At 49.3% G+C, this 23,491-nt stretch overlaps 1 protein-coding gene across 3 annotated transcripts in view; it reads left to right on the plus strand.

Annotated features, from left to right (window-relative positions):
• Window positions 1–1,495: 1,495 nt before the first annotated feature.
• Window positions 1,496–23,491, plus strand: part of ELP3 (elongator acetyltransferase complex subunit 3) — a 74,027-nt gene continuing 52,031 nt past the window's right edge. For all 3 annotated transcript variants that reach the window (XM_017730864.1, XM_008631046.2, XM_017730865.1), the window contains exons 1-7: window positions 1,496–1,591; window positions 2,951–3,050; window positions 3,771–3,909; window positions 4,575–4,645; window positions 6,661–6,724; window positions 7,921–7,989; window positions 8,778–8,932. In XM_017730864.1, coding sequence (XP_017586353.1) covers window positions 1,564–1,591; window positions 2,951–3,050; window positions 3,771–3,909; window positions 4,575–4,645; window positions 6,661–6,724; window positions 7,921–7,989; window positions 8,778–8,932 — 626 coding nt within the window. In that variant the 5' untranslated portion in view covers window positions 1,496–1,563. The remainder of the gene's footprint in view (window positions 1,592–2,950; window positions 3,051–3,770; window positions 3,910–4,574; window positions 4,646–6,660; window positions 6,725–7,920; window positions 7,990–8,777; window positions 8,933–23,491) is intronic.

The following is a 23,491-nucleotide window of genomic DNA, read 5'->3' on the forward strand; positions in this document are numbered from 1 at the left end:
ACCATCTAGCGCTGAGGCGGCGCAGCGTCCTCGGGCCCGTGTGGGGATTCCTCAGGGGGGGATCGCAGCGCAAGGGGGAAGGGGGAAGAAAACCCCAGGGAAAAACTGGATTCTAACGGGGAAATAGGATGATCCCACTACTGGGAATATCAATCCGAAATTGTCCTGTAAGAACAGCCATAAGGATGTTCTTATACCCCGGGAGTGCTGTGTCAGGACAGCAGGGAGCTCCTGGAGCAGGCCCGGCAGCGAAGATGGGGAAGGACCTGGAGCTCTCCATGCCCAGGAAAGGCTGAGGGAGCTGGGGCTGCTCAGCCTTGGGAAGAGACCCCATCCCTGGGTGTCCCTGTGTGCAGGGAGGCTCAGAGCAGGGCCCAGGCTCTGCTCCAGGGACCAGCAATGGCACCAGAGGAACGGGCAGGAACTGATGCCAGGAATTCCACAGGAATCCCTCTGAGCAGTGATCGAGCACCAGAGACCAGAGAGGGTGAGGAGTCTCCTCCCTGGGATATTCCAGAGCTGTGCCCTGGGCTCTGGGATGGCTCTGCCAGTGACCCACTGTGGTCCCTTCCAGCCCGACCCATCCTGGGATTCTGAGAATCTGTAAATCTGGGATTCTGGGGGTCTGTGAGTCCGAGATTCTGTGGTTGTGGGAGTCTGTGCTTCGTGATTTCGTGAGTCGGTGATTCCATGATGCTGTGATTCTCTTGATTCTCTGATTCTCTAGTTCTGTGAGTCTGTGGGTCTGCAATTCTGTCATTCCACGGGTTTGTGAGTCTGGAATTCCGTAACTCTGTGATTCCATAATTTTTTAATTTGGGGGTTCCATGACTCTGTGATTCTGTGACGAATTCTGAGACTCTGTGATTCCATCACTCTGGGATTCTGTGACGGATTCTGAGACTCTGTGATTCCGTCACTCCGTGGTTCTGAGACTCTGTGACTCTCTGACACTGTGACTCCGTGATTCCATCATTCTACAGTTCTGGGATTCTGTGACTCCGTGATTCCATCATTTCGTGGCTCTGACTCTGTGGCTCCGTGACTCTTGAGATTCCACGATCCCGTGATTCCACGATTCCATCGTGCTACAGTTCTGAGACTCTGTGACCCTCTGACGCTGCAGTTTAGTGATTCCGTGATTCCCCTGATTCCTTGATTCCCTAATTCCATGACTCCTTGATCGATTCATTGATCGATTCCTTGACCGATTCCTTGATCCAGCTGACCCTGGATTCACCTGACACCGCGGCCTCGACAAACACCATCCAACCGAGCATCTCAACGGAGGACACTGCACACCGGGCACGCCATGGGCAGGGGGACCCGGGGACCCCAAACCCCCTCCCCAAAACCCCGGGGGGACCCCCAGAACCCCCCAAACCCGGGGGGTCCCCGGCGCCCCCTCCCGGTGCGGCCGCGCTGCCCCCGGTGGTTGATGGCGGAACTGCACCCCCCTCGCCCGTCGTGCCGCCCACCCGGCGCTTTACGGCGCTTTCGCGACGGCGCGGGGCGGTGTCGCTTTACGGCAGAGCTGTGGGATAGGCCGCGGGATCCGCCGGGATGAAGCAGAAAAGGAAAAATGGGAAAGGTAAAAGAGAGCCCTGAGGGGCTGGAGCGTGTCCGGGGAGGGGATGGAGCTGGGGGAGGAGCAGCTGAGGCAGCTGGAGGGGGCTCAGCCTGGAGAAAAGGAGGCTCAGGGGGGATCTCCTGGCTCTGCACAGCTTCCCTGACAGGAGGGGGCGGCTGGGGGGGGGTCGGGCTCTGCTCCCGGGGAACCGGGACAGGAGGAGAGGGAACGGCCCCCAATAGTGCCAGGGGAGGTTTAGGTTGGATATTAAGAGGAATTTCTTCACTTAAAGGGCTGTCCAGCCCTGGCACAGCTGCCCAGGGCAGTGCTGGAGTCCCCGTCCCTGGAGGGATTGAAAAGCCGTGTGGATGTGGCACTTGGGGACACGGGTCAGTGGTGGCCTTGGCAGTGCTGGGAATGGTTGGACTCGATGGTTTTGGAGCACTTTTCCAACCTAAATCGTTCCTTGATTCTCTGTGTGCGTGCGGTGGGAACGCGAGGTCGGCCTTGCCCCTTTCTGTTGTTTTGGAGGGGCTGAAGAGGCAGCCCCGACCTTCCTGAGGCTTTGGGGTGCTTTCCCCACTGTTTTTGCCGGGAAGGCGGAGCCCTGGGCACCCCGGTGGTGCTCAGGAGTTTGCCTTGTCCTGACTGCCGGGGGCAGAATGGGGAGTCCCGGTGTTAAGTGGGCTTTTCCCTTAAATCAGAGTGGGACAAAAACTGGGAACGGGATATTGGGCAGCAGAGAAGGTGCAGCAGCCTGACCAACCCTGCAGAGAGAGAGAGAGAGAGAGAACAGATGGGAATAGTTGAGGAAGCTGTGCCAGGGAGGTTTGGGTTGGATTTTAGGAAAATGTTCTTCCCCCAGAGGGTGGTCAGGACCTGGAGCAGCTCCCCAGGGAATGGTGACATTCCCAAGGCTGCCAGAGCTCCAGGAGCGTTTGGACAACGCTCTCAGGGATGCACGGGGTGGGAATTTCGGGGTGTCTGTGCAGGGCCAGGAGCTGGGCTGGATGATCCTGGCGGGTCCCTTCCAAGCCAGAACATTCCATGGTTCTGTGATTTTAGGGAACGCAGGTTGTTGGCGACAGGAAACGTTCCTGCCACGTTCTGTGGGAGGCTGGGGAGGCCCTGGGATGGAATTCCCGGAGAAGCTGTGGCTGCCCCTGGATCCCTGGCAGTGTCCAAGGCCGGGTTGGGCAGGGTTTGGAGCAGCCTGGGACAGTGGGAGGTGTCAGGTTTGGATTGAGACGAGCTTTAAATTCCCTTCCCACCCAAACCATTCCACAGTTCTGTGACAGGAATCGAGGGCAGGTGCCCCTGGGTTGTCCCAGGTGGGAAAATCTCTGACTCCTCGCTGTTTTTGCTCTGTTCCCGTTCCAGGGGAGCTCAGCCAGGCCGAGCTGATGGTGATGACCATTGCTGACATCATAAAGCAGCTCCTCGAGGCTCACGAGCAAGGGAAGGATGTGGATCTCAACAAGTGAGTGCCTCTGGAGCTGATCCATCAGGGATGGGCACATCCTGTGCTTTCTGTGACACCCAGCTTTCATTTTCACACCATTTCTCTCCCATTTTCTGATCATAAAATCAGGGAATTCTGGGCTGATTTGCTACTGAGTCCCAAAATGGGTGGGATTGCTGAAAAACTCCAAGAAACTCTCACTGCCATCCTTCAGTAGTCCCAAATCCACCAGGAAAAGGAAATGTTAACGCAGGAATAATATTCGATCAGATTTTTTTAGGCTTGAACAACACATGAAGTTGTTGTTTACAGAAACTTCTTGCTCCTTTATTTATGTGGGGTAATAAAACCTGAATTTGCCTCACTTTTTCCGCTTCATCCTAAACTTTTTGTTGGAAATACCTGCCAGGAATTGCCTTGGAGATGAGCTCAGCTACAGGCTGGCTGTGTAAGGTTTCAACACATGAGTCAAACCCCTGGAAAAGGACAAGCCAGAGCCTTGGCAGCCTGCACAAAGTTAGGATGAAGCCATATTTGGGAGGAAAAGGTGCAGAAAATAAAAAGAACTAAAAATGGCTGGCGGGTATGAGTTTGTTTTTGGTCCCTTAATGCACAGTGCAGCTGTTTGCTGCTTAATACTCTGTCTGCAGAGCAAAACTGCCAGAACCTACCAGGATCTCCGTGGAACTGCTGGAAATGAGCCCTTATTTTGGTCCTTTGGGGTATTTCTGCTTGCAGGCTGAAGACCAAAACCTCAGCCAAGTACGGGCTGCCAGCGCAGCCCCGGCTCGTCGACATCATCGCGGCTGTCCCGCCCCAGTTCCGGAAGGTTCTGCTCCCAAAGCTCAAGGCCAAGCCCATCAGGACGGCCAGTGGGGTGAGCACAGCCACCATCCCTCCTTCCCCCGCCATCCTCCCTGCTCCCAGCCCCAAACTGGGTCGGATTCCTGCCCAAAACCGGGATGGGGAATGCCTGGTGGCGTCGGCACGTTCCAGGTTGCCTTTTCCGTGCCCTTATGCCCGCAGGGGTGTGGCTTTGAAAGGATTTGGGGGAAGGTTCCTTCCTTGGAGGTTTCCCTGTGGCTGCTGCATCCTTGGAAGTGTCCAAGGAAAGGCTGGACAGGGCTTGGAGCAAAGTGGGGTAGTGGAAGGTGTCGGGGTTGGAACGGGATGGGGTTTACGGTCCTTCCAACCCAAACCATCCTGGGATTCTCTGAGGAAAAAGGGGAAGTGTGTCCGTGTCACTGTGGGTTTTTCAGCAGAGCAGTTAATCCAGTTCAGGGTAAAACACCTCATTCTCCCTATTAGACCCAAATTTCCACACATGTGGAAATACTAAATCATACAGGTTCCTGTTTCTTGCTGCTTTTGTTCTCCCCTTCGAGGGTTAACCCACAGCTGTTTTGGGTGGCAGCCCAAGCACGGAGCATCCTAAAACAATCCCACAGATGCCCCAGCAGCCCCAGCCCTGCAAGAAGCTCTTTATTTTCGTCACTTCAGAGGCAAGGACTGTGATTTCTCTCCTCACTTCGCTCCCTGCAGATCGCTGTGGTGGCTGTGATGTGCAAACCCCACCGGTGTCCCCACATCAACTTCACGGGCAACATCTGTGTGTGAGTATGGCCGGCCCAGATGTGCCCTGCTGGGACAACTCCAGGCCTGGGGACACTTCTATCCTCCAGGAGGGGCTGGAGCGTGTCCTGGGAAGGGGCTGCAGCACCAGGAGAGGCTGAGGGAGCTGGGAAAGGGGCTCAGCCTGGAGAAAAGGAGGCTCCAGAGGGAATTTTCCTCTCTGGAATTCCCTGGGAGGAGCCATGTGGGATCTGCTCCCAGGGAACAGGGACAGGATGAGAGGGAACAGCCTCAAGCAGCACCAGGAGAAGTTCATGTTGGATATTGGGAACAGTTCCTGCCTGGAAAGGGCTGTCCAGCCCTGGCACAGCTGCCCAGGGCAGTGGTGGAGCCCCCATCCCCAGAGGGATTGAAAATCCCTGTGGAAGTGGCACTTGGGGACACAGCTCAGGGCTGGGAATGGTTGGGCTGGATGCTCTTGGATGCCTTTTTCAGCCTTGCTGTGATTCCATGACCCAAAAGGGCATTTTCCCAGCATTCCTGGATAAATCCAGTGTTGCAGGAGCAGCGTTTTGGGGCCAGGCTCCCATTCTGCACAGCTGCCAGGTTGTTGATACCTCACACATCACCCCAAAATCCACTTTTTTTTCACCTTTTCCTCAAGGAGAAAATCTTCTCCTTTCATGACCCAGACCCTCCATTCCACAGGAGATTCCCACCTTCATGGTTATTAATTTATTACCAATTTGTTAACGATCAGGTGGGGTTTGTGTCCCTGATTTGGGCTGTTGCATCCCTGGGCAGAGGAGCAGGTGGGAGATTCCAGATCCTGCAGGAAAGCAGCAGGATCTGGGAATTCTGAAGGTGGCTGAGCTGAGCCCCTCCTGAGGAGGAGCAGGTGTTGCCTGCAGAAAATTCCTTGCTGTGCCATTCCAGTGGCTCTGGAATGACAGAGCACAGATGGAAGGGAGGCCTCCAGCTGCCAAAACCTCCTGGAACAGCCAAAAATGGTTTTATTTGAATCAAAAACCACAAGCTTGGCTTAACCTCGAAGTCTCTTCCTCAGTTTGACTCGGAGCACCTGAAATCTCCTCTTGGCTGCGCTTTTCCCATCATTTCTTTCCAAACATTCCCTGTCATTCCCAACACATCCCTGAATTTCACTCTGGGTTTGTTTCAGCTCCTCTGTTTGAGCTGTTCCAGGTGATTTTGTGTCTGAAATGGCTTCAGCTGCTCAGCTCTTTGCCAGCAAATGAATGTGGGCACGGTGATTTGCTAATTAATTGTATAATGATGACAGATGACTCGGGGTGAGCTGGCAGTGAGGAAACAAATCAATTATCCTGCGAAGCTAATGGGGCTGGTTTGGTGGAGGTGGTGTTGTCCTGGGAGCTGATCCATAAGGAAAATTCCCTGGATGCTCCCTCACCTTTCCTGCTGGAGCTGAAGGAGAAGGAGTTGCCCACCCTCCTGTCTGAATTCATCTCTGAGCACCTGGAATGTTTTGTTGATGAAATAACACATCCCTAAGCTCGGGGAGCCAATGCAGATGAGCTTTCTCACCATCCAAATACTGAAATTCCCGAAATTTCTGGAAAAGCAGGTGCTGGCACAGGAGGAGATCCCTGTTTGACATCTTTCCACGCCAAAGAGAAATCATGTTCTGCATGGAATAAAGTGATGCTCTTGAGGGAATCGTGGAAAATACTCAAACTGTAAAGTTATTTTTCAAAATCAGTTAATCTGTGGGTAACTGTTGCTCCAAAACTCTACAGCTGCTCCCTCAAATAATGCCATATCCCAGGAATGTTTTCAATATTTTGCTTCCAGAAAGTTGCTTTAGGTGGATGTAGGAATTTGACAGGTCTGAAGTGGTTTTGACCAATCCCTTTCTCACTACAATCAATTAAAATTCCTGTTTTGCACTGGACCTTCATTGTTTGCAAACACAGGCAGGCTCAGCTCCTCCCAGCATTCCTGGATTTCATGGAATCACAGAAACAGTTGGAATTGTGAGAGTTTAATTCCTGTTTTCTCTGGTTTTTTTGCCCTGCAGGTACTGCCCAGGGGGCCCTGACTCTGACTTCGAATATTCCACCCAGTCCTACACTGGATATGAGGTACTGATGCCCTCTTTTGGGGAATTCCAGCATTCCATAAGCCCGGCTTTGGGTTAGGCTGGGCTTTATCCCTACAACTCACTCGTGTCCAAGAGCAAAACCAAAACCAATCTTCAGAAACTTCTAAAGGTTGTAAAGCAGCTCAAAGCCCAGGAGGGAAATTCTTGATCAGAGTAAATAATGATGAGTTAAAATGTAAAAAGTTGTGCCCTCGTGTAAGAAGGGTCTTCAAACGCTGGAATAGGATGTGGGGAGGTTCCTACAGGATTAAAATACATAAATTTTGGGGGAAAAAATCCCGTTTTTAAGCTGTTAATGCCTCTGAAATTGCATTCATTCCCTTTTATCTGCAGTGATTTCTCCCGAAATTTTTGTACCTCCCAGTTTTTCTCTCCCTGCTGTCTGGAGAAAGTTTAGCAGCAGTTTGTGACTGAATTATTGTGGCTGCTTTTAACCAAAAACCTCAGAGCTGTGGGAAGGATGTAAAGCAGGAAAATGAGGTGAAATCCAACTGGATTCATTTGGTGAACATTAATGCAGCATCTTTTAAACAGGAACTTTGTCTCTTTTTGCCTCTGTGATTTAAAATTTGTCCCATTAAGGAAACAGGAAAAATGGGAAATACCAAGTGAATCCAGGATACAAAAGGTGCCTGAAAATCTTCTTGAAATATTATTAATAGGCTTCCATCAGCTGGTGATAGAAGAAAAAGAGCTTTTAGGGATTTCAACTGAAGGAATAAGTTTAGTTTAGAGAATATTTGAGGCTTAAACTGAGTCTAGAGGATGCTGCCTGGGTGATTTGTGCAAGTGAAAAGGTTCTGAAATGAGCAGGACCAAAACCAAAAGTGCTCTGAGAAGCACTTTGTGATTTTTGTAACGCTGCTGTGACTCACTGCAGAGATTTTTTACCTGCTGGGGAGCACTAAAAATTGAATAATTTTGGTGTTCCTTGAATAATTTTGGTGTTCCTTGTAGGTCCTGTTGCCATCTCAGGACAAAAACGTGTTTAAGGATTTAAGGAGCCAAGTTGATATTTACAACTGTGCAGAGTCTTTATTGGTGGGTTTGAAGGCTTTGGGGCAGTCGGGATTTGAAGTTTTCAGCATTAATTTCAATGCTGAAAGTTCTTTTGTTCTTTTTTGCTGTTCTTTGGGGAAAAGAAGTTTCTAAAATGAATCTTTCTGTGTTTTGCAGCCAACATCCATGAGGGCCATCCGGGCTCGGTACGATCCCTATCTCCAGACAAGGCACAGAGTGGAGCAGGTACATTTTTACAGGGAATTTCCTTGGGATTGGATGCAAAAAAAAAAATGAGGATTGCTTTAATTTCTGGACTGGTGGGCTGCAAAAAAAAAAAACCAAAAAAAAAAAAATTTAAATGTATACATTTTAATTGTCCAGCTCTCATTTCCATGAAATAAATGGTGGGATTTGAACCTCTCCTGAGATCTCTTGTGTGCAATAGGTGATGGTTAATAATAATTCCAACAAAATGGAGCTGAGCTTCTCTGGAATTCCTAGTTCTTGGTGATTCCATGGAGAATTTAATACTCAAACAGTGCCTTTCCTACCAAAGTTATTCTATTTGGGGGTTTCTTGCAGAGTTACATGTGAAAAGTTTCTCGATCCTGTTCTGCTTTGATTAGTTTCCTGTTTATCTCCAAATCCATTGGAAAATTCTCCATGAATTCAGTGTTTTCTCTCACGAGTTTTTAAGGAGAGTTTGTTCTACATGGATTGAAGGAGATGCAAGGAATTTTTTTGCCTTTTGGCCGAATTTAGGTGGTTTCAGTAACCAGTAACTTAAATAATTCTGATTCTTCAGGAAAATCCTCTACTCTGGGCTGTGTTCTTACAGTAAAAAAATGACTTTGGAGGGGTTTTTTTTTGCAGGGGGAGGAGGTTATAAAAAACCTGCACAGAAATATTAAAGATTTCTCATTCATGAAACAACAAAAGAAGGAAATGCAGCAGTAAGAAAATCAGGGATTGCAATTGGAGAAATCCCCGACTGATCATTTTTTTTCCCCGTGATATTTTTAATTTTCCAGCTGAAGCAGCTGGGCCACAGCGTGGATAAAGTGGAGTTTATCGTGATGGGTGGAACATTCATGGCTCTGCCTGAAGATTACAGAGATTATTTCATCAGGAACCTGCACGATGCCCTGTCGGGCCACACTTCCAACAACGTGGCAGAGGCCGTCAGGTGAGAGCCTGGATTCTCCCTCATGGAATTCTTTAAGGTTTAAATCGTTTATTCTTTGAAAACACTGAAGAGAATTAGATTTTTTTTTTTTTTTTGTTTAAAAGGGAGTGTTTATCTAAATACATTTTGAGGCACAGGATGTTTACAGCCCAACTCAGCAGCGCAGAGGGGCGGCAGCAGCAGGCAGGGAACGGCGAACTGGAAATGGCAGGAAAGGCCAAAGTTTTCCCCATTTCTTGGCATTCCAGCCAGCCCTGGCCCTGTCACGCCTCATCACCTTGGTCTGGAGTTGTGACAAATCCCATTGCCACGGGATTGATTCCCTGCAGCTGGGCAGGGGAGCTGCTCCAGCCTGGGAGGGCGGCCGGACGTCAGCTCCCGTAAGGAATGACTCAGCCCGGAGAGCGTCAGCGCTCCCGGCCCCTTCCAGCCCCAAATGCAGCTCCCCCTGCAGCAGTTCGGTGTGACAGGAGCTGCTCTGCTCGTTTTACAGCTCGGAAAGCACGGGCTGATTGATGCACACGTGCTTGGGGCAGGAAATGCTGAATTTTCAGTGCTTTTCGGACAAAAGAGGAAGTTTGATGTTTTGGGAGTTGTTAAATGAGGCAAGCATCCCTGTGATGGTTTCACTTTGCTGCCTTGTCGTTGTGGATTTTTATTTGTGACATTATCATCTCCAAGAGGAGTGATTTTAGAGCTGTCTTCTCCAGGAGAAGCGATTTTTAGGACCAGTCCTTTGTATCTGAAAGCTGCAACTTAATTTGGTTTTCCTCTGGAGGGCACCAAACACTTCTGCTGGTTTTCTTAGCTTTTTTTTTTTTCCCCCCCTCTTGTCACTCAAAGACCAAACAAAAAGTGCTCTGCTGCTCTTTCCCAGTGGATTTTATCAAGATAAAATAGCAAACAAGTTGAGCAAAGAGTTTCTGAAGGACACAGCTCCTCAGGGGAGGAGGATGGTGGTTCTAGGTTGTCCATTCAAATTACTGCTGTGATTCAGGATGTGGGTAGTCCATATTTTTTTTCCCTGCTGCAGGTGTCTTAGCTAATTTTATTGGGCCTAAAATAATTTTCCAAGTAGCCTGGCCTTTGCTCTGCAGATAATAAGGAAACTATTTCTGCCACAGCCCGTGTGACCGAGCAATTTTAAACCCAAAGTGACTCCGTGGAGTCAGAGCAACACGGATCGAGCAGTGTGACAAAAACCTGCCCTGACAACGTGTGGGTTCTTCAGCACATAAATAAAGGTTGATATTTTTAATGTAAAACTCACATTATAAGTGCTTGGTAAATGGAGTTCTGTGGGAGTTACTCGAGTTGCATTTCCTAAATATTCAAGAGGCGAGAAAATGGGGTTGGAGATGAATCAGAGCTTTTAGTTTTTGTGCTTCTGGAGCTTGGTCGTCACGGCAGCATTGGTTGAGATGGTCAGTGACACTTGAAACAGACAGTCAAGGTTGAATTTAATTTCTCTTTGTAGTGAGGATTCATCTCCTTCACCGCTTCCATCAGCAGAGGCCGTGAGGAGTGAGGAATTCTGAGAGCGTTTTCCTTGTTTTATACTGGGCTCTGCCTCTCTCAGCTGACTCTGAATGGGATTCTGGGAGCCTTATTTCTTGGGCAAATCATTCTTTAACTTCAGGTTTTGTACAGAGGTTCCTTCATGTGGAAAAGGACCTTGAGCCAGGAGAGAATCACAGAATCCCAAGGTGGTTTGGGTTGGAAAGGACCTTAAAGCTCATCCCATCCCACCCCCTGCCACAGGCAGGGACACCTTCCACTATCCCAGCTTGCTCCCAGCCCCAGCAGGATTGTCACAGAATCATAGAACATTAAGGAGTTGGGAGGGACCTTGAAACTCATCCCATTCCATCCCCCTGCCACAGGCAGGGACACCTTCCACTATCCCAGCTTGCTCCAAGCCCCAGTTTTCCCTCTTTTATCCAGTAATTTCTTGTCTTTGTCCCAGACTCGTGCTCTGCTCTGTGTCCAGTGCTGGCCTGAGCTGAGCAGTGCTGAGGGATCATCAATCTGGCGTCCTCCTCCTGACGTAATTTTCAATTTTCTTCTTGTAATGCTTCATCTCGATCAGCCCACTGAGGCTTCTGGCCCCAGCTAATCTGATAAAAAGGATGTGATTCTGTGCAGTTCCAGGCAGAACAGCACGACCAGAGCCTGCCCGTGGAGGTCGATCCCGTTCCTCACCAGGGACGGGCACTGCGAGCCTGGATAAAGAAATTACCCCATGGATTTCAGCTGATTCTCTGAGTTGCAGATAAATGCGTGAACTCATCGACCAAAAGTGTGATTTTTGCCAAGATAAACGGGGCAATTTGGAGACTCTCGTAGCGACTCTGTTGTGAGCGGAGGAAGGAAATGAATTCCCTGCGAAAGCGCTGTTGTTTTTAATATTTCTGCAGCGCCTCCCTTTTGGGGTAATAAATGCTTTTTTAGGCTGTTCAGACAGAGCTCTTTGCTCGAGGTGCTTCGGTTTGCTTGAGAAATAGCTTGGCCGAGGAGTGCGTGAAGAATTGCAGAGCCAGAGGGGATCTTTGTTTTGCAGAGGGTGTGCAAAGAGAAGACTGAGAAGTTCTAATTTTTCTCCCTGAGAGCACCACTTAGGAATTTCTGGGCCCTTCTGGGTGCTTATCAAGCCGGGTTGTGGATTTGGTGATAAGCTTCCCTTCTCTAGCAGCAGGTTTGCAATTATTAGGAACTTTGCAATTGCTAAAGCATCGCTGGGATGGATTTTTCTCCCACAGGAGAAACTCATCTCTTTCCCCGGGAGCTGCTCCCATCAAGCCCCAAGTGTTGACTTGATTGCGGCTGCTTTTGCTCTTTCCTGAGGACAATCAGCCTCCGAGAAGGTGTAAAATGCACATGCAAATGAGAATTGCTGCTCCTCTCACCTGACCCGTGAGTCATGAGAGGTGTTGGGTTTATTTAGCTGCCACCGTGAGTCACCGGAGCCGGGAGCTGACTTCTAATGAGGGAAGGAGGCCCGAGGAGAGCTCGCCTGCTTTGGGAAAAGCAGGAAAATCAGGAAGGGCTCTGCACCCCTGCAGCTCCTGGGACTGCAGCAGCAGCTCTGGCTTCTGTTCCTGAGCCGGGCTCGGAGAGCTGGGGGTGGTCACCTGGGGAAGGGAAGGATCCAGGGAGAGCCCAGAGCCCCTTCCAGTGCCTAAAGGGGCTCCAGGAGAGCTGGAGAGGGACTTGGGACAAGGGATGGAGGGACAGGACACAGGGAATGGCTTCCCACTGCCAGAGGGCAGGGATGGATGGGATATTGGGAAGGAATTCCTGGCTTTGAGGGGGGGTGAGGCCCTGGCACAGGGTGCCCAGAGAAGCTGTGGCTGCCCCTGGATCCCTGGAAGTGTCCAAGGTTGGAGCAGCCTGGTCTAGTGAAAGGTGCCTGCAGGTAGTTGGAATTGGATCATCTTTTAAGATCCCTTCCCACCCAAACCATTCCATGATGTCTATGATTTCCGCATTTTAAAAGGCATGGAAATGATTTTCAAGTTGTTTTTTTAGCAGTGCGATGGGGTTGCCCGATGTCTGGTAAGGCTGCCTTGGCAAAGGAAGGAGGTAACACTGCTGGGACCTCACGTTCTGCAGTTCAGGTCTCTCCTGTACCTGAAATTCACGTGGCAACATCCAGGTGCAGAGCAGACATCGCCATTCCCTGATCCGAAACCGGGGCAGCTTCCCCTCCCCTCATCAGTCCCTTAAAAAGCTCCTTTTAAACTCACAGAATCCCAGAACTCTGAGGAGCAATCGCAGCTCCCGACTCCGCCTTTTCCTTGGATTTGCCATCGATTGCCTGTGCCAGGAGTCCTTTTGTGTTCCCGCATTAGCTGTGACCTCCCTGGAGCTGCCAGAGGGGCAGCAGTGCCTCCTGCTGCCCCAGACATTATCCTGGTGGGAAGTTTCCTTTGGGTATCCCAAAAGCCAGATTGATTTTTTTGGGAAGAGGATAGATCCAGCTACTCCTGAGCTCTGTACATAATCAGAGCTTAGGGCCCAGCTTGGCACCTCTTAATCCATTGAGGGAGGAAAAACAAACCCCGAGCCCTGGCGGTTCCTGCAGTGCTTGGTTTGGGATGTGGAGCTCCCGATGCCTTTTGAATCCCAGCTGGAAATCTCTCCTGAAACAGGTCAGATCAGAGCAAGCTGTGACAAATGTGCTTTGTGTGATTATCAGAGGATGGGGTTTGTGGGAAGGTCGTTGTATATGAAAGGGAAAACTTCTTTGAGGATGATGGAACAGAGAGGTTGTGGAGTCTCCTTCTCCAATCCCACCTGGATGTGATCCTGTGCGGCCTGCTCTGGTGAGCCTGCTCGGGGCTGGGTGGTCTCCAGAGGCCTCTTCCAACCCCGACCATTCCGTGATTCTTTTCTCAAATTCCCACGTTAATTTCAGATACCAGCAATTCTTCCGATAGAAGCTGCAGTTGTTCCAAGAAATCGTGGTAGCTGGAGGCAGAGGGTGGAGTTAGGTGGGATATTGGGAATGAATTCTTGGCTGTGAGGGCGGTGAAGCCCTGGCACAGAATTCCCAGAGAAGCTGGGGCTGCTCCTGGATCCCTGGAAGTGTCCAAGGCCAGGTTGGAGCAACCTGGGATAGTGGAAGGTGTTGGGGTTGGCACTGGATGGACTTTAAGGTCCCTTCCCACCCAAACCAGTCTGGAATTCTGTGGTTGTGAAGGTTCACAACTCAGCCACACCTGAATTTGCTTTTCAATAGGGAGGAACAGACCTGCTCTTAAAAGATAACCCTAATCCTAACCCAAACCCAGCTTTATCAAGTTGAAGTCTGTTCTAAATTTCCCAAGTAAGACTTTAGGAGGTTGCTGGAAGACAGAGCTTCCTGCAGTGAACTCTGGGCTTGCTGGTGCTGTACTTCAACCAAAATTGAGCCTTTTTGCTTGGCCTTTAGGGCACTGTGAAGTTCTGTGGGGTAACAAGCGGGCACGTCGTGCCTGTGCCCGTATTCCGCAGACCCCACCGTGAGAAATCCTCCAGGCAAGAGCTCAGAGCAAACCCATTTCCGTGGTTCCTCCAGGCAGGGAAGATGCCGTCCTACAATTCCGGGGCTCCACTGGCATACGGCGCTCGTTTCGCTAATGTCTCTTAATTGAGCTTTCCGAGTGCTAATTGTGACTCCAGCAAAAACAAGCCAGGCTTTGACTCACTCTCCGCAGTGATTCATGCTGGGGCCGTTGAAGAGGTTGCTGTTCTCCTTTTATCTACCTTGACTCTCTGCTCGAGGTTACCCCTTCCAGAGCAGGCAGCTCCACTCACCCCCCCTCCGGCTGCCACAGCTCACCCCGGGGCGAATTCATGGAATTTGGGAAGGAGAGCTTTATTTGAGAAGCTCCTTCTCTGCTTGGGGGGAGTGGGAAATTGTCCTGTTGCAAATTGCCGGGGTTTGACAGTCGGATCCCACCCCTCGCCCTGCCGTAATGAGTGGGTGCAGTGACAGGGAGGCTCTTGAATTTTCCTCCGGTTCCAGCCCAAATTGCCGGGTTAAGCTCCAATTCCAGCTCCAATTCCAGCGGCAATTTGGGCAGCAGGGGGATGTGGGGACTCACCGGCTCCGTGTCCCCTCCTGTGCCTGCTCCTGGCAGGAGGAAGGGAATAGCAGGAGGCAGCAGCTTTGGAAATTGCCGTGGCTGGATCCGTCAGAGCTTGTCTGTCAAATCCCTCCGGACATCCGGGTGGGCCAGGCAGGAGATAAGTGGCTGCTGCTTTAGTGCCAGATCATTCACAACAGAGAATCTGCCTGGATTTCCTTTTGTGCCCACAGATTTGGAGCTCCTAATGTTCGGGAAAAACAGGCAGATTTTCTTTGTTTCCAGCTTTGGATGGGACTCATCTGTAATGAGGCACTGGCACAGGTTGCCCAGAGATGTTGTGGTCTCCTCATCCCTGGAAGTGTCCAAGGCCAGGCTGGACGGGGCTTGGAGCAAGGTGGGATAGTGGGAGGTGTCAGGGTTGGAATGGGATGAGCTTTAAGGTCCCTTCTCACCCAAACCATTTTATATTTTTCATTAAAGCCTGTTTGGCACTGAGTGTTCATCCCTAAATGCAGAATTTAAGGAATTTCACCCCAAAGCTGTCCGGCCTTTGTTGCCATCCCGTTACTTTGGCACTGCTCATTTCCTGCTGCATTTTCCAACTTTTAACTGCTGGAGTTGATGTCATTTGGAAGATCTCTGAGCGGAAGGCATTCCATCCCATCCTAATCTCGTCCATCTCCTTTCCTCCTGCAGCCCTGGAATGGGATTGCTGATCCCGTTATCTGCCCTATTGCTGTTTCCCCTGCCTGTGAAACACTCAGGTTTGGGATGAAACGTGTGAGGAAGCCAAACCCACGCCTTTCCATCGGTGATACTGGGTGATTTCGGGTTTCCCAAGGCTGGAATCAAACCTGTCTTCCTCCAAGCATTCTGAGGTGGTTTATTCAGGAATTGGAGCCACACCAAAATTAGCAATATTTGTAAATCCACCTTTTATCCCGTGCTGGTGGAAAGAGCGGCGGCCTTGGCGGTCATGACATTGTCAGAGCTAAATAATGAATTTCCCTGCTTTTTCCTGTACATTTTCAGCAAATTACTGCTGAACACCTGCCAAAGGGAATACTTTGCTCATTTTTGCTGCTCCACTGCTGTGCCTCTGTAATTTGGCAAAGCACAACAAGTTCTCCGGTGACCTGCACTAAAATGTTAATGCTGGGATGGGATCCGAGTGCCCAGCTGGGATCGGCGGCTGGAGATGGAGCTTTATTCAGGGCTTGGCCACCTGTATGAATTTGAACCTGGCCTGAGGATGATACAGTTTTAATTCCAATTGTGGTGGTGATCCAAAAGAGAGAGCAGGGCGGTGTGTATGAATAAGATTCCTGGGTTAATCCCTTTGTCATTGACACCATCCTGCGGATTGCAGCAGCAGTTGCTGTTGTATCCCGATTTTCCAAGCAGGCAGAAACTCAAATATTACCCATTGCTTTGAGCTGCAGGAGGATGCAAGCGATCCAAACCGATCATCCCATGCCCTGCAGCGCTGACAGGGGACCCACGCTCCCCTTTTCCGCCTGCTTTCAGCAGAGATTGCTTTGCGGCCCAGATGAAAATGAGCTGGTGAAATAGGGAGATGTGGTTTATGGTTCCCTCAGCTGTGCTCTGCTCGCCTCATTGATGCTGTAAACCCAGAGCCGCCGCCTTTCAACAGCGCTAAATTAATTTGAAAGAAAACTCATTTTCTAGTGACATGGTGGGTGCAATAGGCGTGGAACAACAGCAAAAGGCAGGTTTAATCTTGGTCCTTTTACAGGAGGGTGGCGAGGAGGGGTTTTGCTGCGGCTTTGGGGAGCGCTGTGCCAGGCGGAGCAGGGGCTGTTTGGTTTGAAATACGTGTGGCAGCAGGGGCGCTCCGGGAGCCGCTCACGGCTCACAAGTTCGGGAAGTCGGATGCTCAGAACTGGAAATGCAGATCTTTGGGGGTGTTTGTGCAGCCTGGATTTGCTCTCCCTCTGTCTGGGCCTTGGGTTGTGCAATGACCTCGTTTTTTAACTCTCTCTGCACGACCTTTGCCTGCTTCGTCTCCGGAGACAGTTTGTGTGCTGCTCTGAAAACTCTAACGTTAGTGGGAAGGACCTTTGTTCCTTGGGCAAAAATAACCTCCCCCTTTTCCCTGGCAGCTCTGGGGTGAGGTGTGGGTTCAGCTGGTGGGTTCAGAGCTCGGCTCTGATGTTCCTGGGTGCCTGATGTGCCCCTGCGGGCGGTGAAATCAGCGGGGAGGGATCCAGCTCCTACTGGGGCTGTGGCTCTCTGGGCTCTGACTGCTGCGGAAATGAGAGCCCAGCTCTGTGTGGGTGTTTGCATCCAGGAGCTGGATCCCACCCCACGAGCCTTGGCTCCCTTGAGGGCCGGGACAGGAGGAGTTTCCACCTCCACCTCCCATTTCTGACTCTGTGAGCTCGTGCCAGTCCTTGCTTTATGGAAGATGCTCCTGGGTCTTGCGGTGCTGGGGTTTGGTTCCGTTCTCTTTTCCAGATCACGGAATCACGGGGTAATTAAATTTAGAAAGGACCTTTAAGGTCATCGAGTCCAACCATCAACCAGCACCACTAAACCACATCCCCAAGTGCCACATCCACGTTTTTGAGCACTTCCAGGGATGGTGACTCCACCACTGCACTGGGCAGCCTGTTCCAGTGCTTTCCAGCCCTTCTAGGGATGAAATGATCCCTGATATTCCATCTAAACCGTTCCCTCTCATCCTGTCACTTGTTCCTTGGGAGGGGAGGCCAACACCCACAGTCTCTGCTTTTCCCCACCTCCGGCAAGACACACAGGTGGTCACTCCCCTTTGGCTGTCTCCTCTCTGTATTTGTCTCACTAAAATCCAGATTCTGCCATTTGAGGGGCTTTTAGCCGTGGCAGGAAACATTTGACCTCCCCCCATCCCAGGAAGCTGCTGCTTGGGACAGCACATCCTCCCCAGAGCTGTGAGGGATATCTGTGCCTGAGGATGATGCAGTTTTTAGGCGACTGTAGCAGCGAAAAGCTGAAATCGTTTTCCAAACAATGACTCAACCGCCATTAAAAGTTGAATAAAATCATAAAATCGGGTTGGCCAGGGCCTCAAGGCTCATCTCATCCCAACCCTGTGCCATGGAGGAGGAGCCGTGGGCACCTTGGAGCTACAGGAGGGAGCAAAAGGAGTTGGGGAAGAGGCACCAGGAGTTCCTGGAGCTGCTGCAGCAAGCCCAGGAGTGTTTTTATGGGGAAAACGAGGATTTTCACAGCCCTTTTTTGAGCGCGATCCTATCGCAGCTTTATAGGTGAGGGACTTGCTTTGGCAGGAGATCAAAACGAGTAAAGCGCAGCTCTCCACTGGCAGTTTTGGCTGATGGCTGCTTTTTATTAGCTCTCTTTATAATTTTATGGATACAATTTCTTTGTTTCCTCAAAGCAGCAATCAAGCTGTTTTCCTTCCTCGAGCTAAATGTTTTCTCCGTCGGAGTCAGACGGGGACGGGCTCCATCCCATTTAAGAGGTGGAAAAAGAAGCTGAAAATCAAAGGGCTGGGCTGGACACTTTCTTTATGCAGCAACACTTTCATGGGGTTTGGTTATTTTCCTCAGGAACAGCTGAGAAGTGGTTGTTCATAGGAATATGTGACTTTCCTTGGGCCTCAGTGAGTCAATATCAGAGCTGAAATTGGAGCTGCGTTCTTTGCAAGTCCGTGTCAGTCTCACCCAGCGCAGCAAGAAAAACTCGCATTTCAGGGTGGGTTTAATGAAAGAGGCTGTCGTGTCGTTTCTTCCATAATTTTAGGTGTAAGGGGTTTTTTTTTCCCTCTCCCTGCATCCTTTGTTAGCCCACGCCTGCAACTCTGTATTGACAATTCCCTGCGAAACTGTCTTTATAATTATGACCTAATGGTTGATTGTATTGATTTGGCAACGGGCAGCAGAATGGTTTTTCTTTCAAGTTCTTCCTGAAGTAATTGCACAGCAAAGCTGTGAGGAATCAAGGACGAATCTTGGGCATCTCCTGGTGGAAGTTTTCCACCAGGCTTTTGTTTCCCCGGCTGTGCAGGCTGCCAGGGCTCCGGTGTCACTGTGGGGACGGGGATTGCTGTTCCTGGGATGTGTTACCTGCTTGGATAAAGGGAGAAGGGGACGAGAGGAAAACCTCTGGGAATAGCTGGTATCGATTGCCTGGCAGAGGTGGAATTGAAGGAAGGGTTGAAGGAGATCCTGCTGGAATCCACCGAAGGGACTGAAGTGGGGCTGGGAGCTGCTGCTTTTGAGGGTTTGGATTGCTCAGTGAGGAGCTGGCAAAGCTGAGCAAAAGGGAGAGCAAAACGAAATGTTGACTAAATGCTGCCCCAGCCTCCTGCTTTTCTCTCCCTGACAGGAGCACAGGCTGATGCTCGGTGCAAAGAGACACTTGTGAGTGTTTATCCTGGATTTCTGCGCAGAAATTACTCCTTGGAGTGCTCTTCTCTCACAGCAGGGAGGCCCTGGCACAGTTTACCCAGAGAAGCTGTGGCTGCCTCATCCCTAAAAGTGTTTCTGGCCAGGTTGGAAGGGGCTTGGAGCAACCTGGGATAGCGGGAGGTGTCCCTGCCCATGGCAGAGGGTGGGGACAAGATGATCTTTAAGGTCCCTTCCAACCCAAACCGCTCTGTGGTTGTGTGATTCTGTGAAGTTCCCAAATCGTTCCTGAGAAATGCATTTGGTTCTTTCTGAAACACCAGGGCTCCAAGCGTCTCCAATTTTCTCCCTTTGTGCTGAGTGTCGCTTTGTTCCAAGCTTTCCCTCTGCGCCACGAGCCACAAAATGGTTTGGAAAATCATCCTGGCTGGGGTTATTATCCCTGACAAATGGGATTTTTCCCAGTTCAGCGTGGGTTTGGTAGCCTGGCAGGGCTTGTTGTTACTTTAAAAAACAAATTAGTTTAGAAGTGCTTGGGACAGAGGTGGGTGCTGGGCTTGGGGGAATGGTTGGGCTTAAAGGGCTTTTCCAAGCTCAATAAATTCCTGATTCTGTCACTCTGGACAGGTTGGCACAGGAAGCCTCACCCTCGTCTGTAGCAAGCCCAGAGCTTCACAGGGCTCTCAACCTTCTGCTCCTCTGAACCATTCCTTCCCTTTTTGTAGCTTTGTCACATCTTTCAGGATGACTTCCATGGCTTCTTTTCTTTGGGTGCCATTTTAGTGGGAATTGGAGGAGATGGGAAGTCTGTCCTTGGGAGCAGGGACAGGAGCTTTGGGATGGCTGCTTGAAACCATCCCATGGTTTCATCCATGATCTCTTTGTCGTGGCTGCAGGAAACCTGAGCTGGGATGATCAGTGGTGTGTTGGATTTCCCATACATAAGATGAATTGTTGGGGTTTTTTTAGTGACATTCAGATATTAATCTGAGATTTAAACTCTCTGGCTCGTGCTGAAGGGAAGCGTGAGCCCTCCTCACGTGATAAATTGAATATGGGACATTTTACAAGCACTTTGTGTCTTTTCCTCTCCCAGACATATTGCAAAATGTGTTTTGCTGATGTGTTGGGCCTCAGTTGTATTTATTAGGACAAGAATTCATTTTCTTCAGCTGCTGAAACCCCAAAGCACCTCCCTCTTTACATAGATTGAGTACAGAGAGGTTCTTGTTTGCACAGAACTCGTTCCCATCGTGTGGCAGATGAATTCCTGCCCTCTGGCTACGAGAAATGCTTTCAACAACACATTCAGGCTGTAGCTTTCTCTGAAGCATTTGACAGAGCTCTCTAACTTTGCCTGGATCTCTAAAAACCCTTCAGCGGATTGTGGGAATCAGAGTGGAAGCTTTGCATGCAGAAATTATTGAAAGATATTAAGAGATGGATTAAGTGATCAATTAACAAAAGAGGGAGGTCATTAGTGGTGTCCCAGAGGAATCTGTGCTGGAATAGGTTGTTTTGACCTGTTGCAAAAGGGCAGGAGAAAATTAGTGTTGATATATAAAGCATTGCTTATAAAAAGGTTTTTCCTGTTTTTCACAACGATCTCCAAGTTGGCTGATGCCACTCAATAATAAGATTTTAAAGTTTTGGTTGATAACTGTGAGAAACACAGCCCTGGTGCTTGGTATTAGTTATAAAACCAACTCGGTGTGAGGAATTGCGGTGATGGGAATAGAGAGAAAACTGGGAAATGGTGCTGTGGAGCCTCCTCGTTCACAGCTTGAACCTTGCTCAGTTCTTCCTTTTAAAAATCAGGGAGGAGGAAAATGATGTTGTGGAAGCAGGGAAAAGATATTTGAGAGAGATATAATAGAGATTTATGAAGTCCTGAGTGGCACAGAGAAGAGAAAAGAAGGATAAATGTTGGTTTTTCTCTGACACAACAAGGACTGGGGCTATCTGGTGAAATGGGAATTAAATCCAAATTAAATCCAAATAATTTCTTGGTGCAGGCCATGGTTGGGCTGAGAGTGACCAAAAACATTCTTGGGAAAAATGTCCAGTGAGAACTGCCAAATCCTGAAGACACCACGAGCACTAAAAACTTTGGGGAGTCCAATTCCAGACTCAGGTCTCCCTAAATTTCAGTGTGAGGAATCTGGGACCTCGTGTTGCTGCTTCTCTGCTGGGGGAAACGTGAAGCCATAATTTCCAAACTGTAATTTGGCTCTGCTCACTGCGACAGGTTTGGGAAAGGCAGAGAGCTCACATAAGGGAGGAGGAGATAAGCACTGCCTTGCCTAAATTAGCCTTGTTTTGGCTTTTTTTTCCCCCCTCTAAACGTTTATTTTTCATGGGAGTGGGTAAAAAAAAGAGGTTGCAACTCAGCTCCTGTTCCAGCCGTGCATTTTCCTTGTTGGAAATAATTCACTCCAGCATATGTTAATTCATCCTGGTGTTTGCTGTTACAGCTGGCTAATAATTTGTTGCTGAAAAAAAAAAAAAAAGTCCTCTGAATTGCTGTTGCCGTGAACTTGATGGATGGGAGCTCAGAAAACACCGCAGGCTCGAAAAACCCAGCAGTGTTAGAAGGTCTTGTCAGGGTTTTTCTGTTCAATGTCCTTTTCTCTTTTTTTTTTTTGCTTCCTGAGCTAAGACAGACCTTTCAGGACCTGCTTGGATGTCTCTGAGAGCAGGCAGTGATTATGGCTTTTGGGATAATTACGCATTTATCAGCCCAGCATGGCAGGAGCAGAGCACGGCTCCGTCCCGGTTGTCAGGAGTGGCAGGATCCCTCCAGACCTTGCCCAGAGGTCCTTGATCGAAGCTGTGAGGGAAATAAAAATAAACCAAACCACCCTTCCCTCTCCAGCCGCCGCCATTCCCTGCTCCTCGTTACAGCCAGGCGGTTAATTAGTCCATGCAAACAGCCCTGCTCAGATTAGGCCTGAAGTGTCTCTTAACTGAGCCACTTCTGCTCGTGCTGTGCCTTTTTTTCTGAGGGGTTTCGGATGGCAGAGCCATTCCTTGGGGTTCAAACATGGTAAAAACACTGAGCCAGAGAAGAAAACAGGTGTGTTGTAGGGTTTTTGCCTCAGAGTGGAGTTAAAACGTGGTAAAAACATTGAGAAAGAGAAGAAAACTGGTGTGGTTCAGGGTTTTTACCTCCGAACGGGTTAGGCCTGAAGGTTCTCTTAACTCAGCCACTTCTGCTCATGCTGTGCCTTTTTATCTGGGGGATTTTAGGTGGGAGAGCCATTCCTTGGGGTTCAAACGCGGTAAAAACATTAAGAAAGGTAAGAAAATGGGTGTGTTTTAAGGTTTTTACCTCAGAATGGGTTAGGCCTGAAGTTTCTCTTAACTGAGCCACTTCTGCTCATGCTGTGCCTTTTTTTCAGAGGGTTTTTGGGGGCCAGAGCCATTTTTGGGGGCTAAAATGAGGTAAAAACACTAAGAAAGAGAAAGAAAACAGGTGCGTTGTAGGGTTTTTACCTCAGAGTGGAGTTAAAACGTAAAAACATTGCAAAAGAGAAGAAAACGGGTGCGTTTTAGGGGTTTTACCTCAGAATGGGTTAGGCCTGAAGTGTCTTTGAACCGAGCCACTTCTGCTCGTTCTGTGCCTTTTTATCTGAGGGATTTTGGGTGGGAGAGCCATTCCTTGGGGTTCAAACGTGGTAAAAACATTAAGAAAGATAAGAAAATGGGTGTGTTTTAAGGTTTTTACCTCAGAATGGGTTAGGTCTGAAGTTTCTCTTAACTCAGCCCACTTCTGCTCATGCTGTGCCTTTTTTTCTGAGGGGTTTCGGATGGCAGAGCCATTCCTTGGGGTTCAAACGTGGTAAAAACATTAAGAAAGATAAGAAAACTGGTGTGGTTTAGGGTTTTTACCTCCAAATGGATGAGGCCTGAAGTGTCTCTTAACTCAGCCACTTCTGCTCGTTCTGTGCCTTTTTATCTGAGGGATTTTGGGGGCCAGAGCCATTTTTGGGGGCTAAAATGAGGTAAAAACACTAAGAAAGAGAAAGAAAACAGGTGTGTTGTAGGGTTTTTACCTCAGAGTGGAGTTAAAGCGTAAAAACATTGCAAAAGAGAAGAAAACGGGTGCGTTTTAGGGGTTTTACCTCAGAATGGGTTAGGCCTGAAGTGTCTTTGAACCGAGCCACTTCTGCTCGTTCTGTGCCTTTTTATCTGAGGGATTTTGGGTGGGAGAGCCATTCCTTGGGGTTCAAACGTGGTAAAAACATTAAGAAAGATAAGAAAATGGGTGTGTTTTAAGGTTTTTACCTCAGAATGGGTTAGGTCTGAAGTTTCTCTTAACTCAGCCCACTTCTGCTCATGCTGTGCCTTTTTTTCTGAGGGGTTTCGGATGGCAGAGCCATTCCTTGGGGTTCAAACGTGGTAAAAACATTAAGAAAGATAAGAAAACTGGTGTGGTTTAGGGTTTTTACCTCCAAATGGATGAGGCCTGAAGTGTCTCTTAACTCAGCCACTTCTGCTCGTTCTGTGCCTTTTTATCTGAGGGATTTTGGGTGGGAGAGCCATTCCTTGGGGTTCAAACGTGGTAAAAACATTAAGAAAGATAAGAAAATGGGTGTGTTTTAAGAATGGATGAG

Source organism: Corvus brachyrhynchos, unplaced genomic scaffold (assembly GCF_000691975.1).
Source record: "Corvus brachyrhynchos isolate BGI_N302 unplaced genomic scaffold, ASM69197v1 scaffold203, whole genome shotgun sequence".
NCBI lineage: Eukaryota > Metazoa > Chordata > Aves > Passeriformes > Corvidae > Corvus > Corvus brachyrhynchos.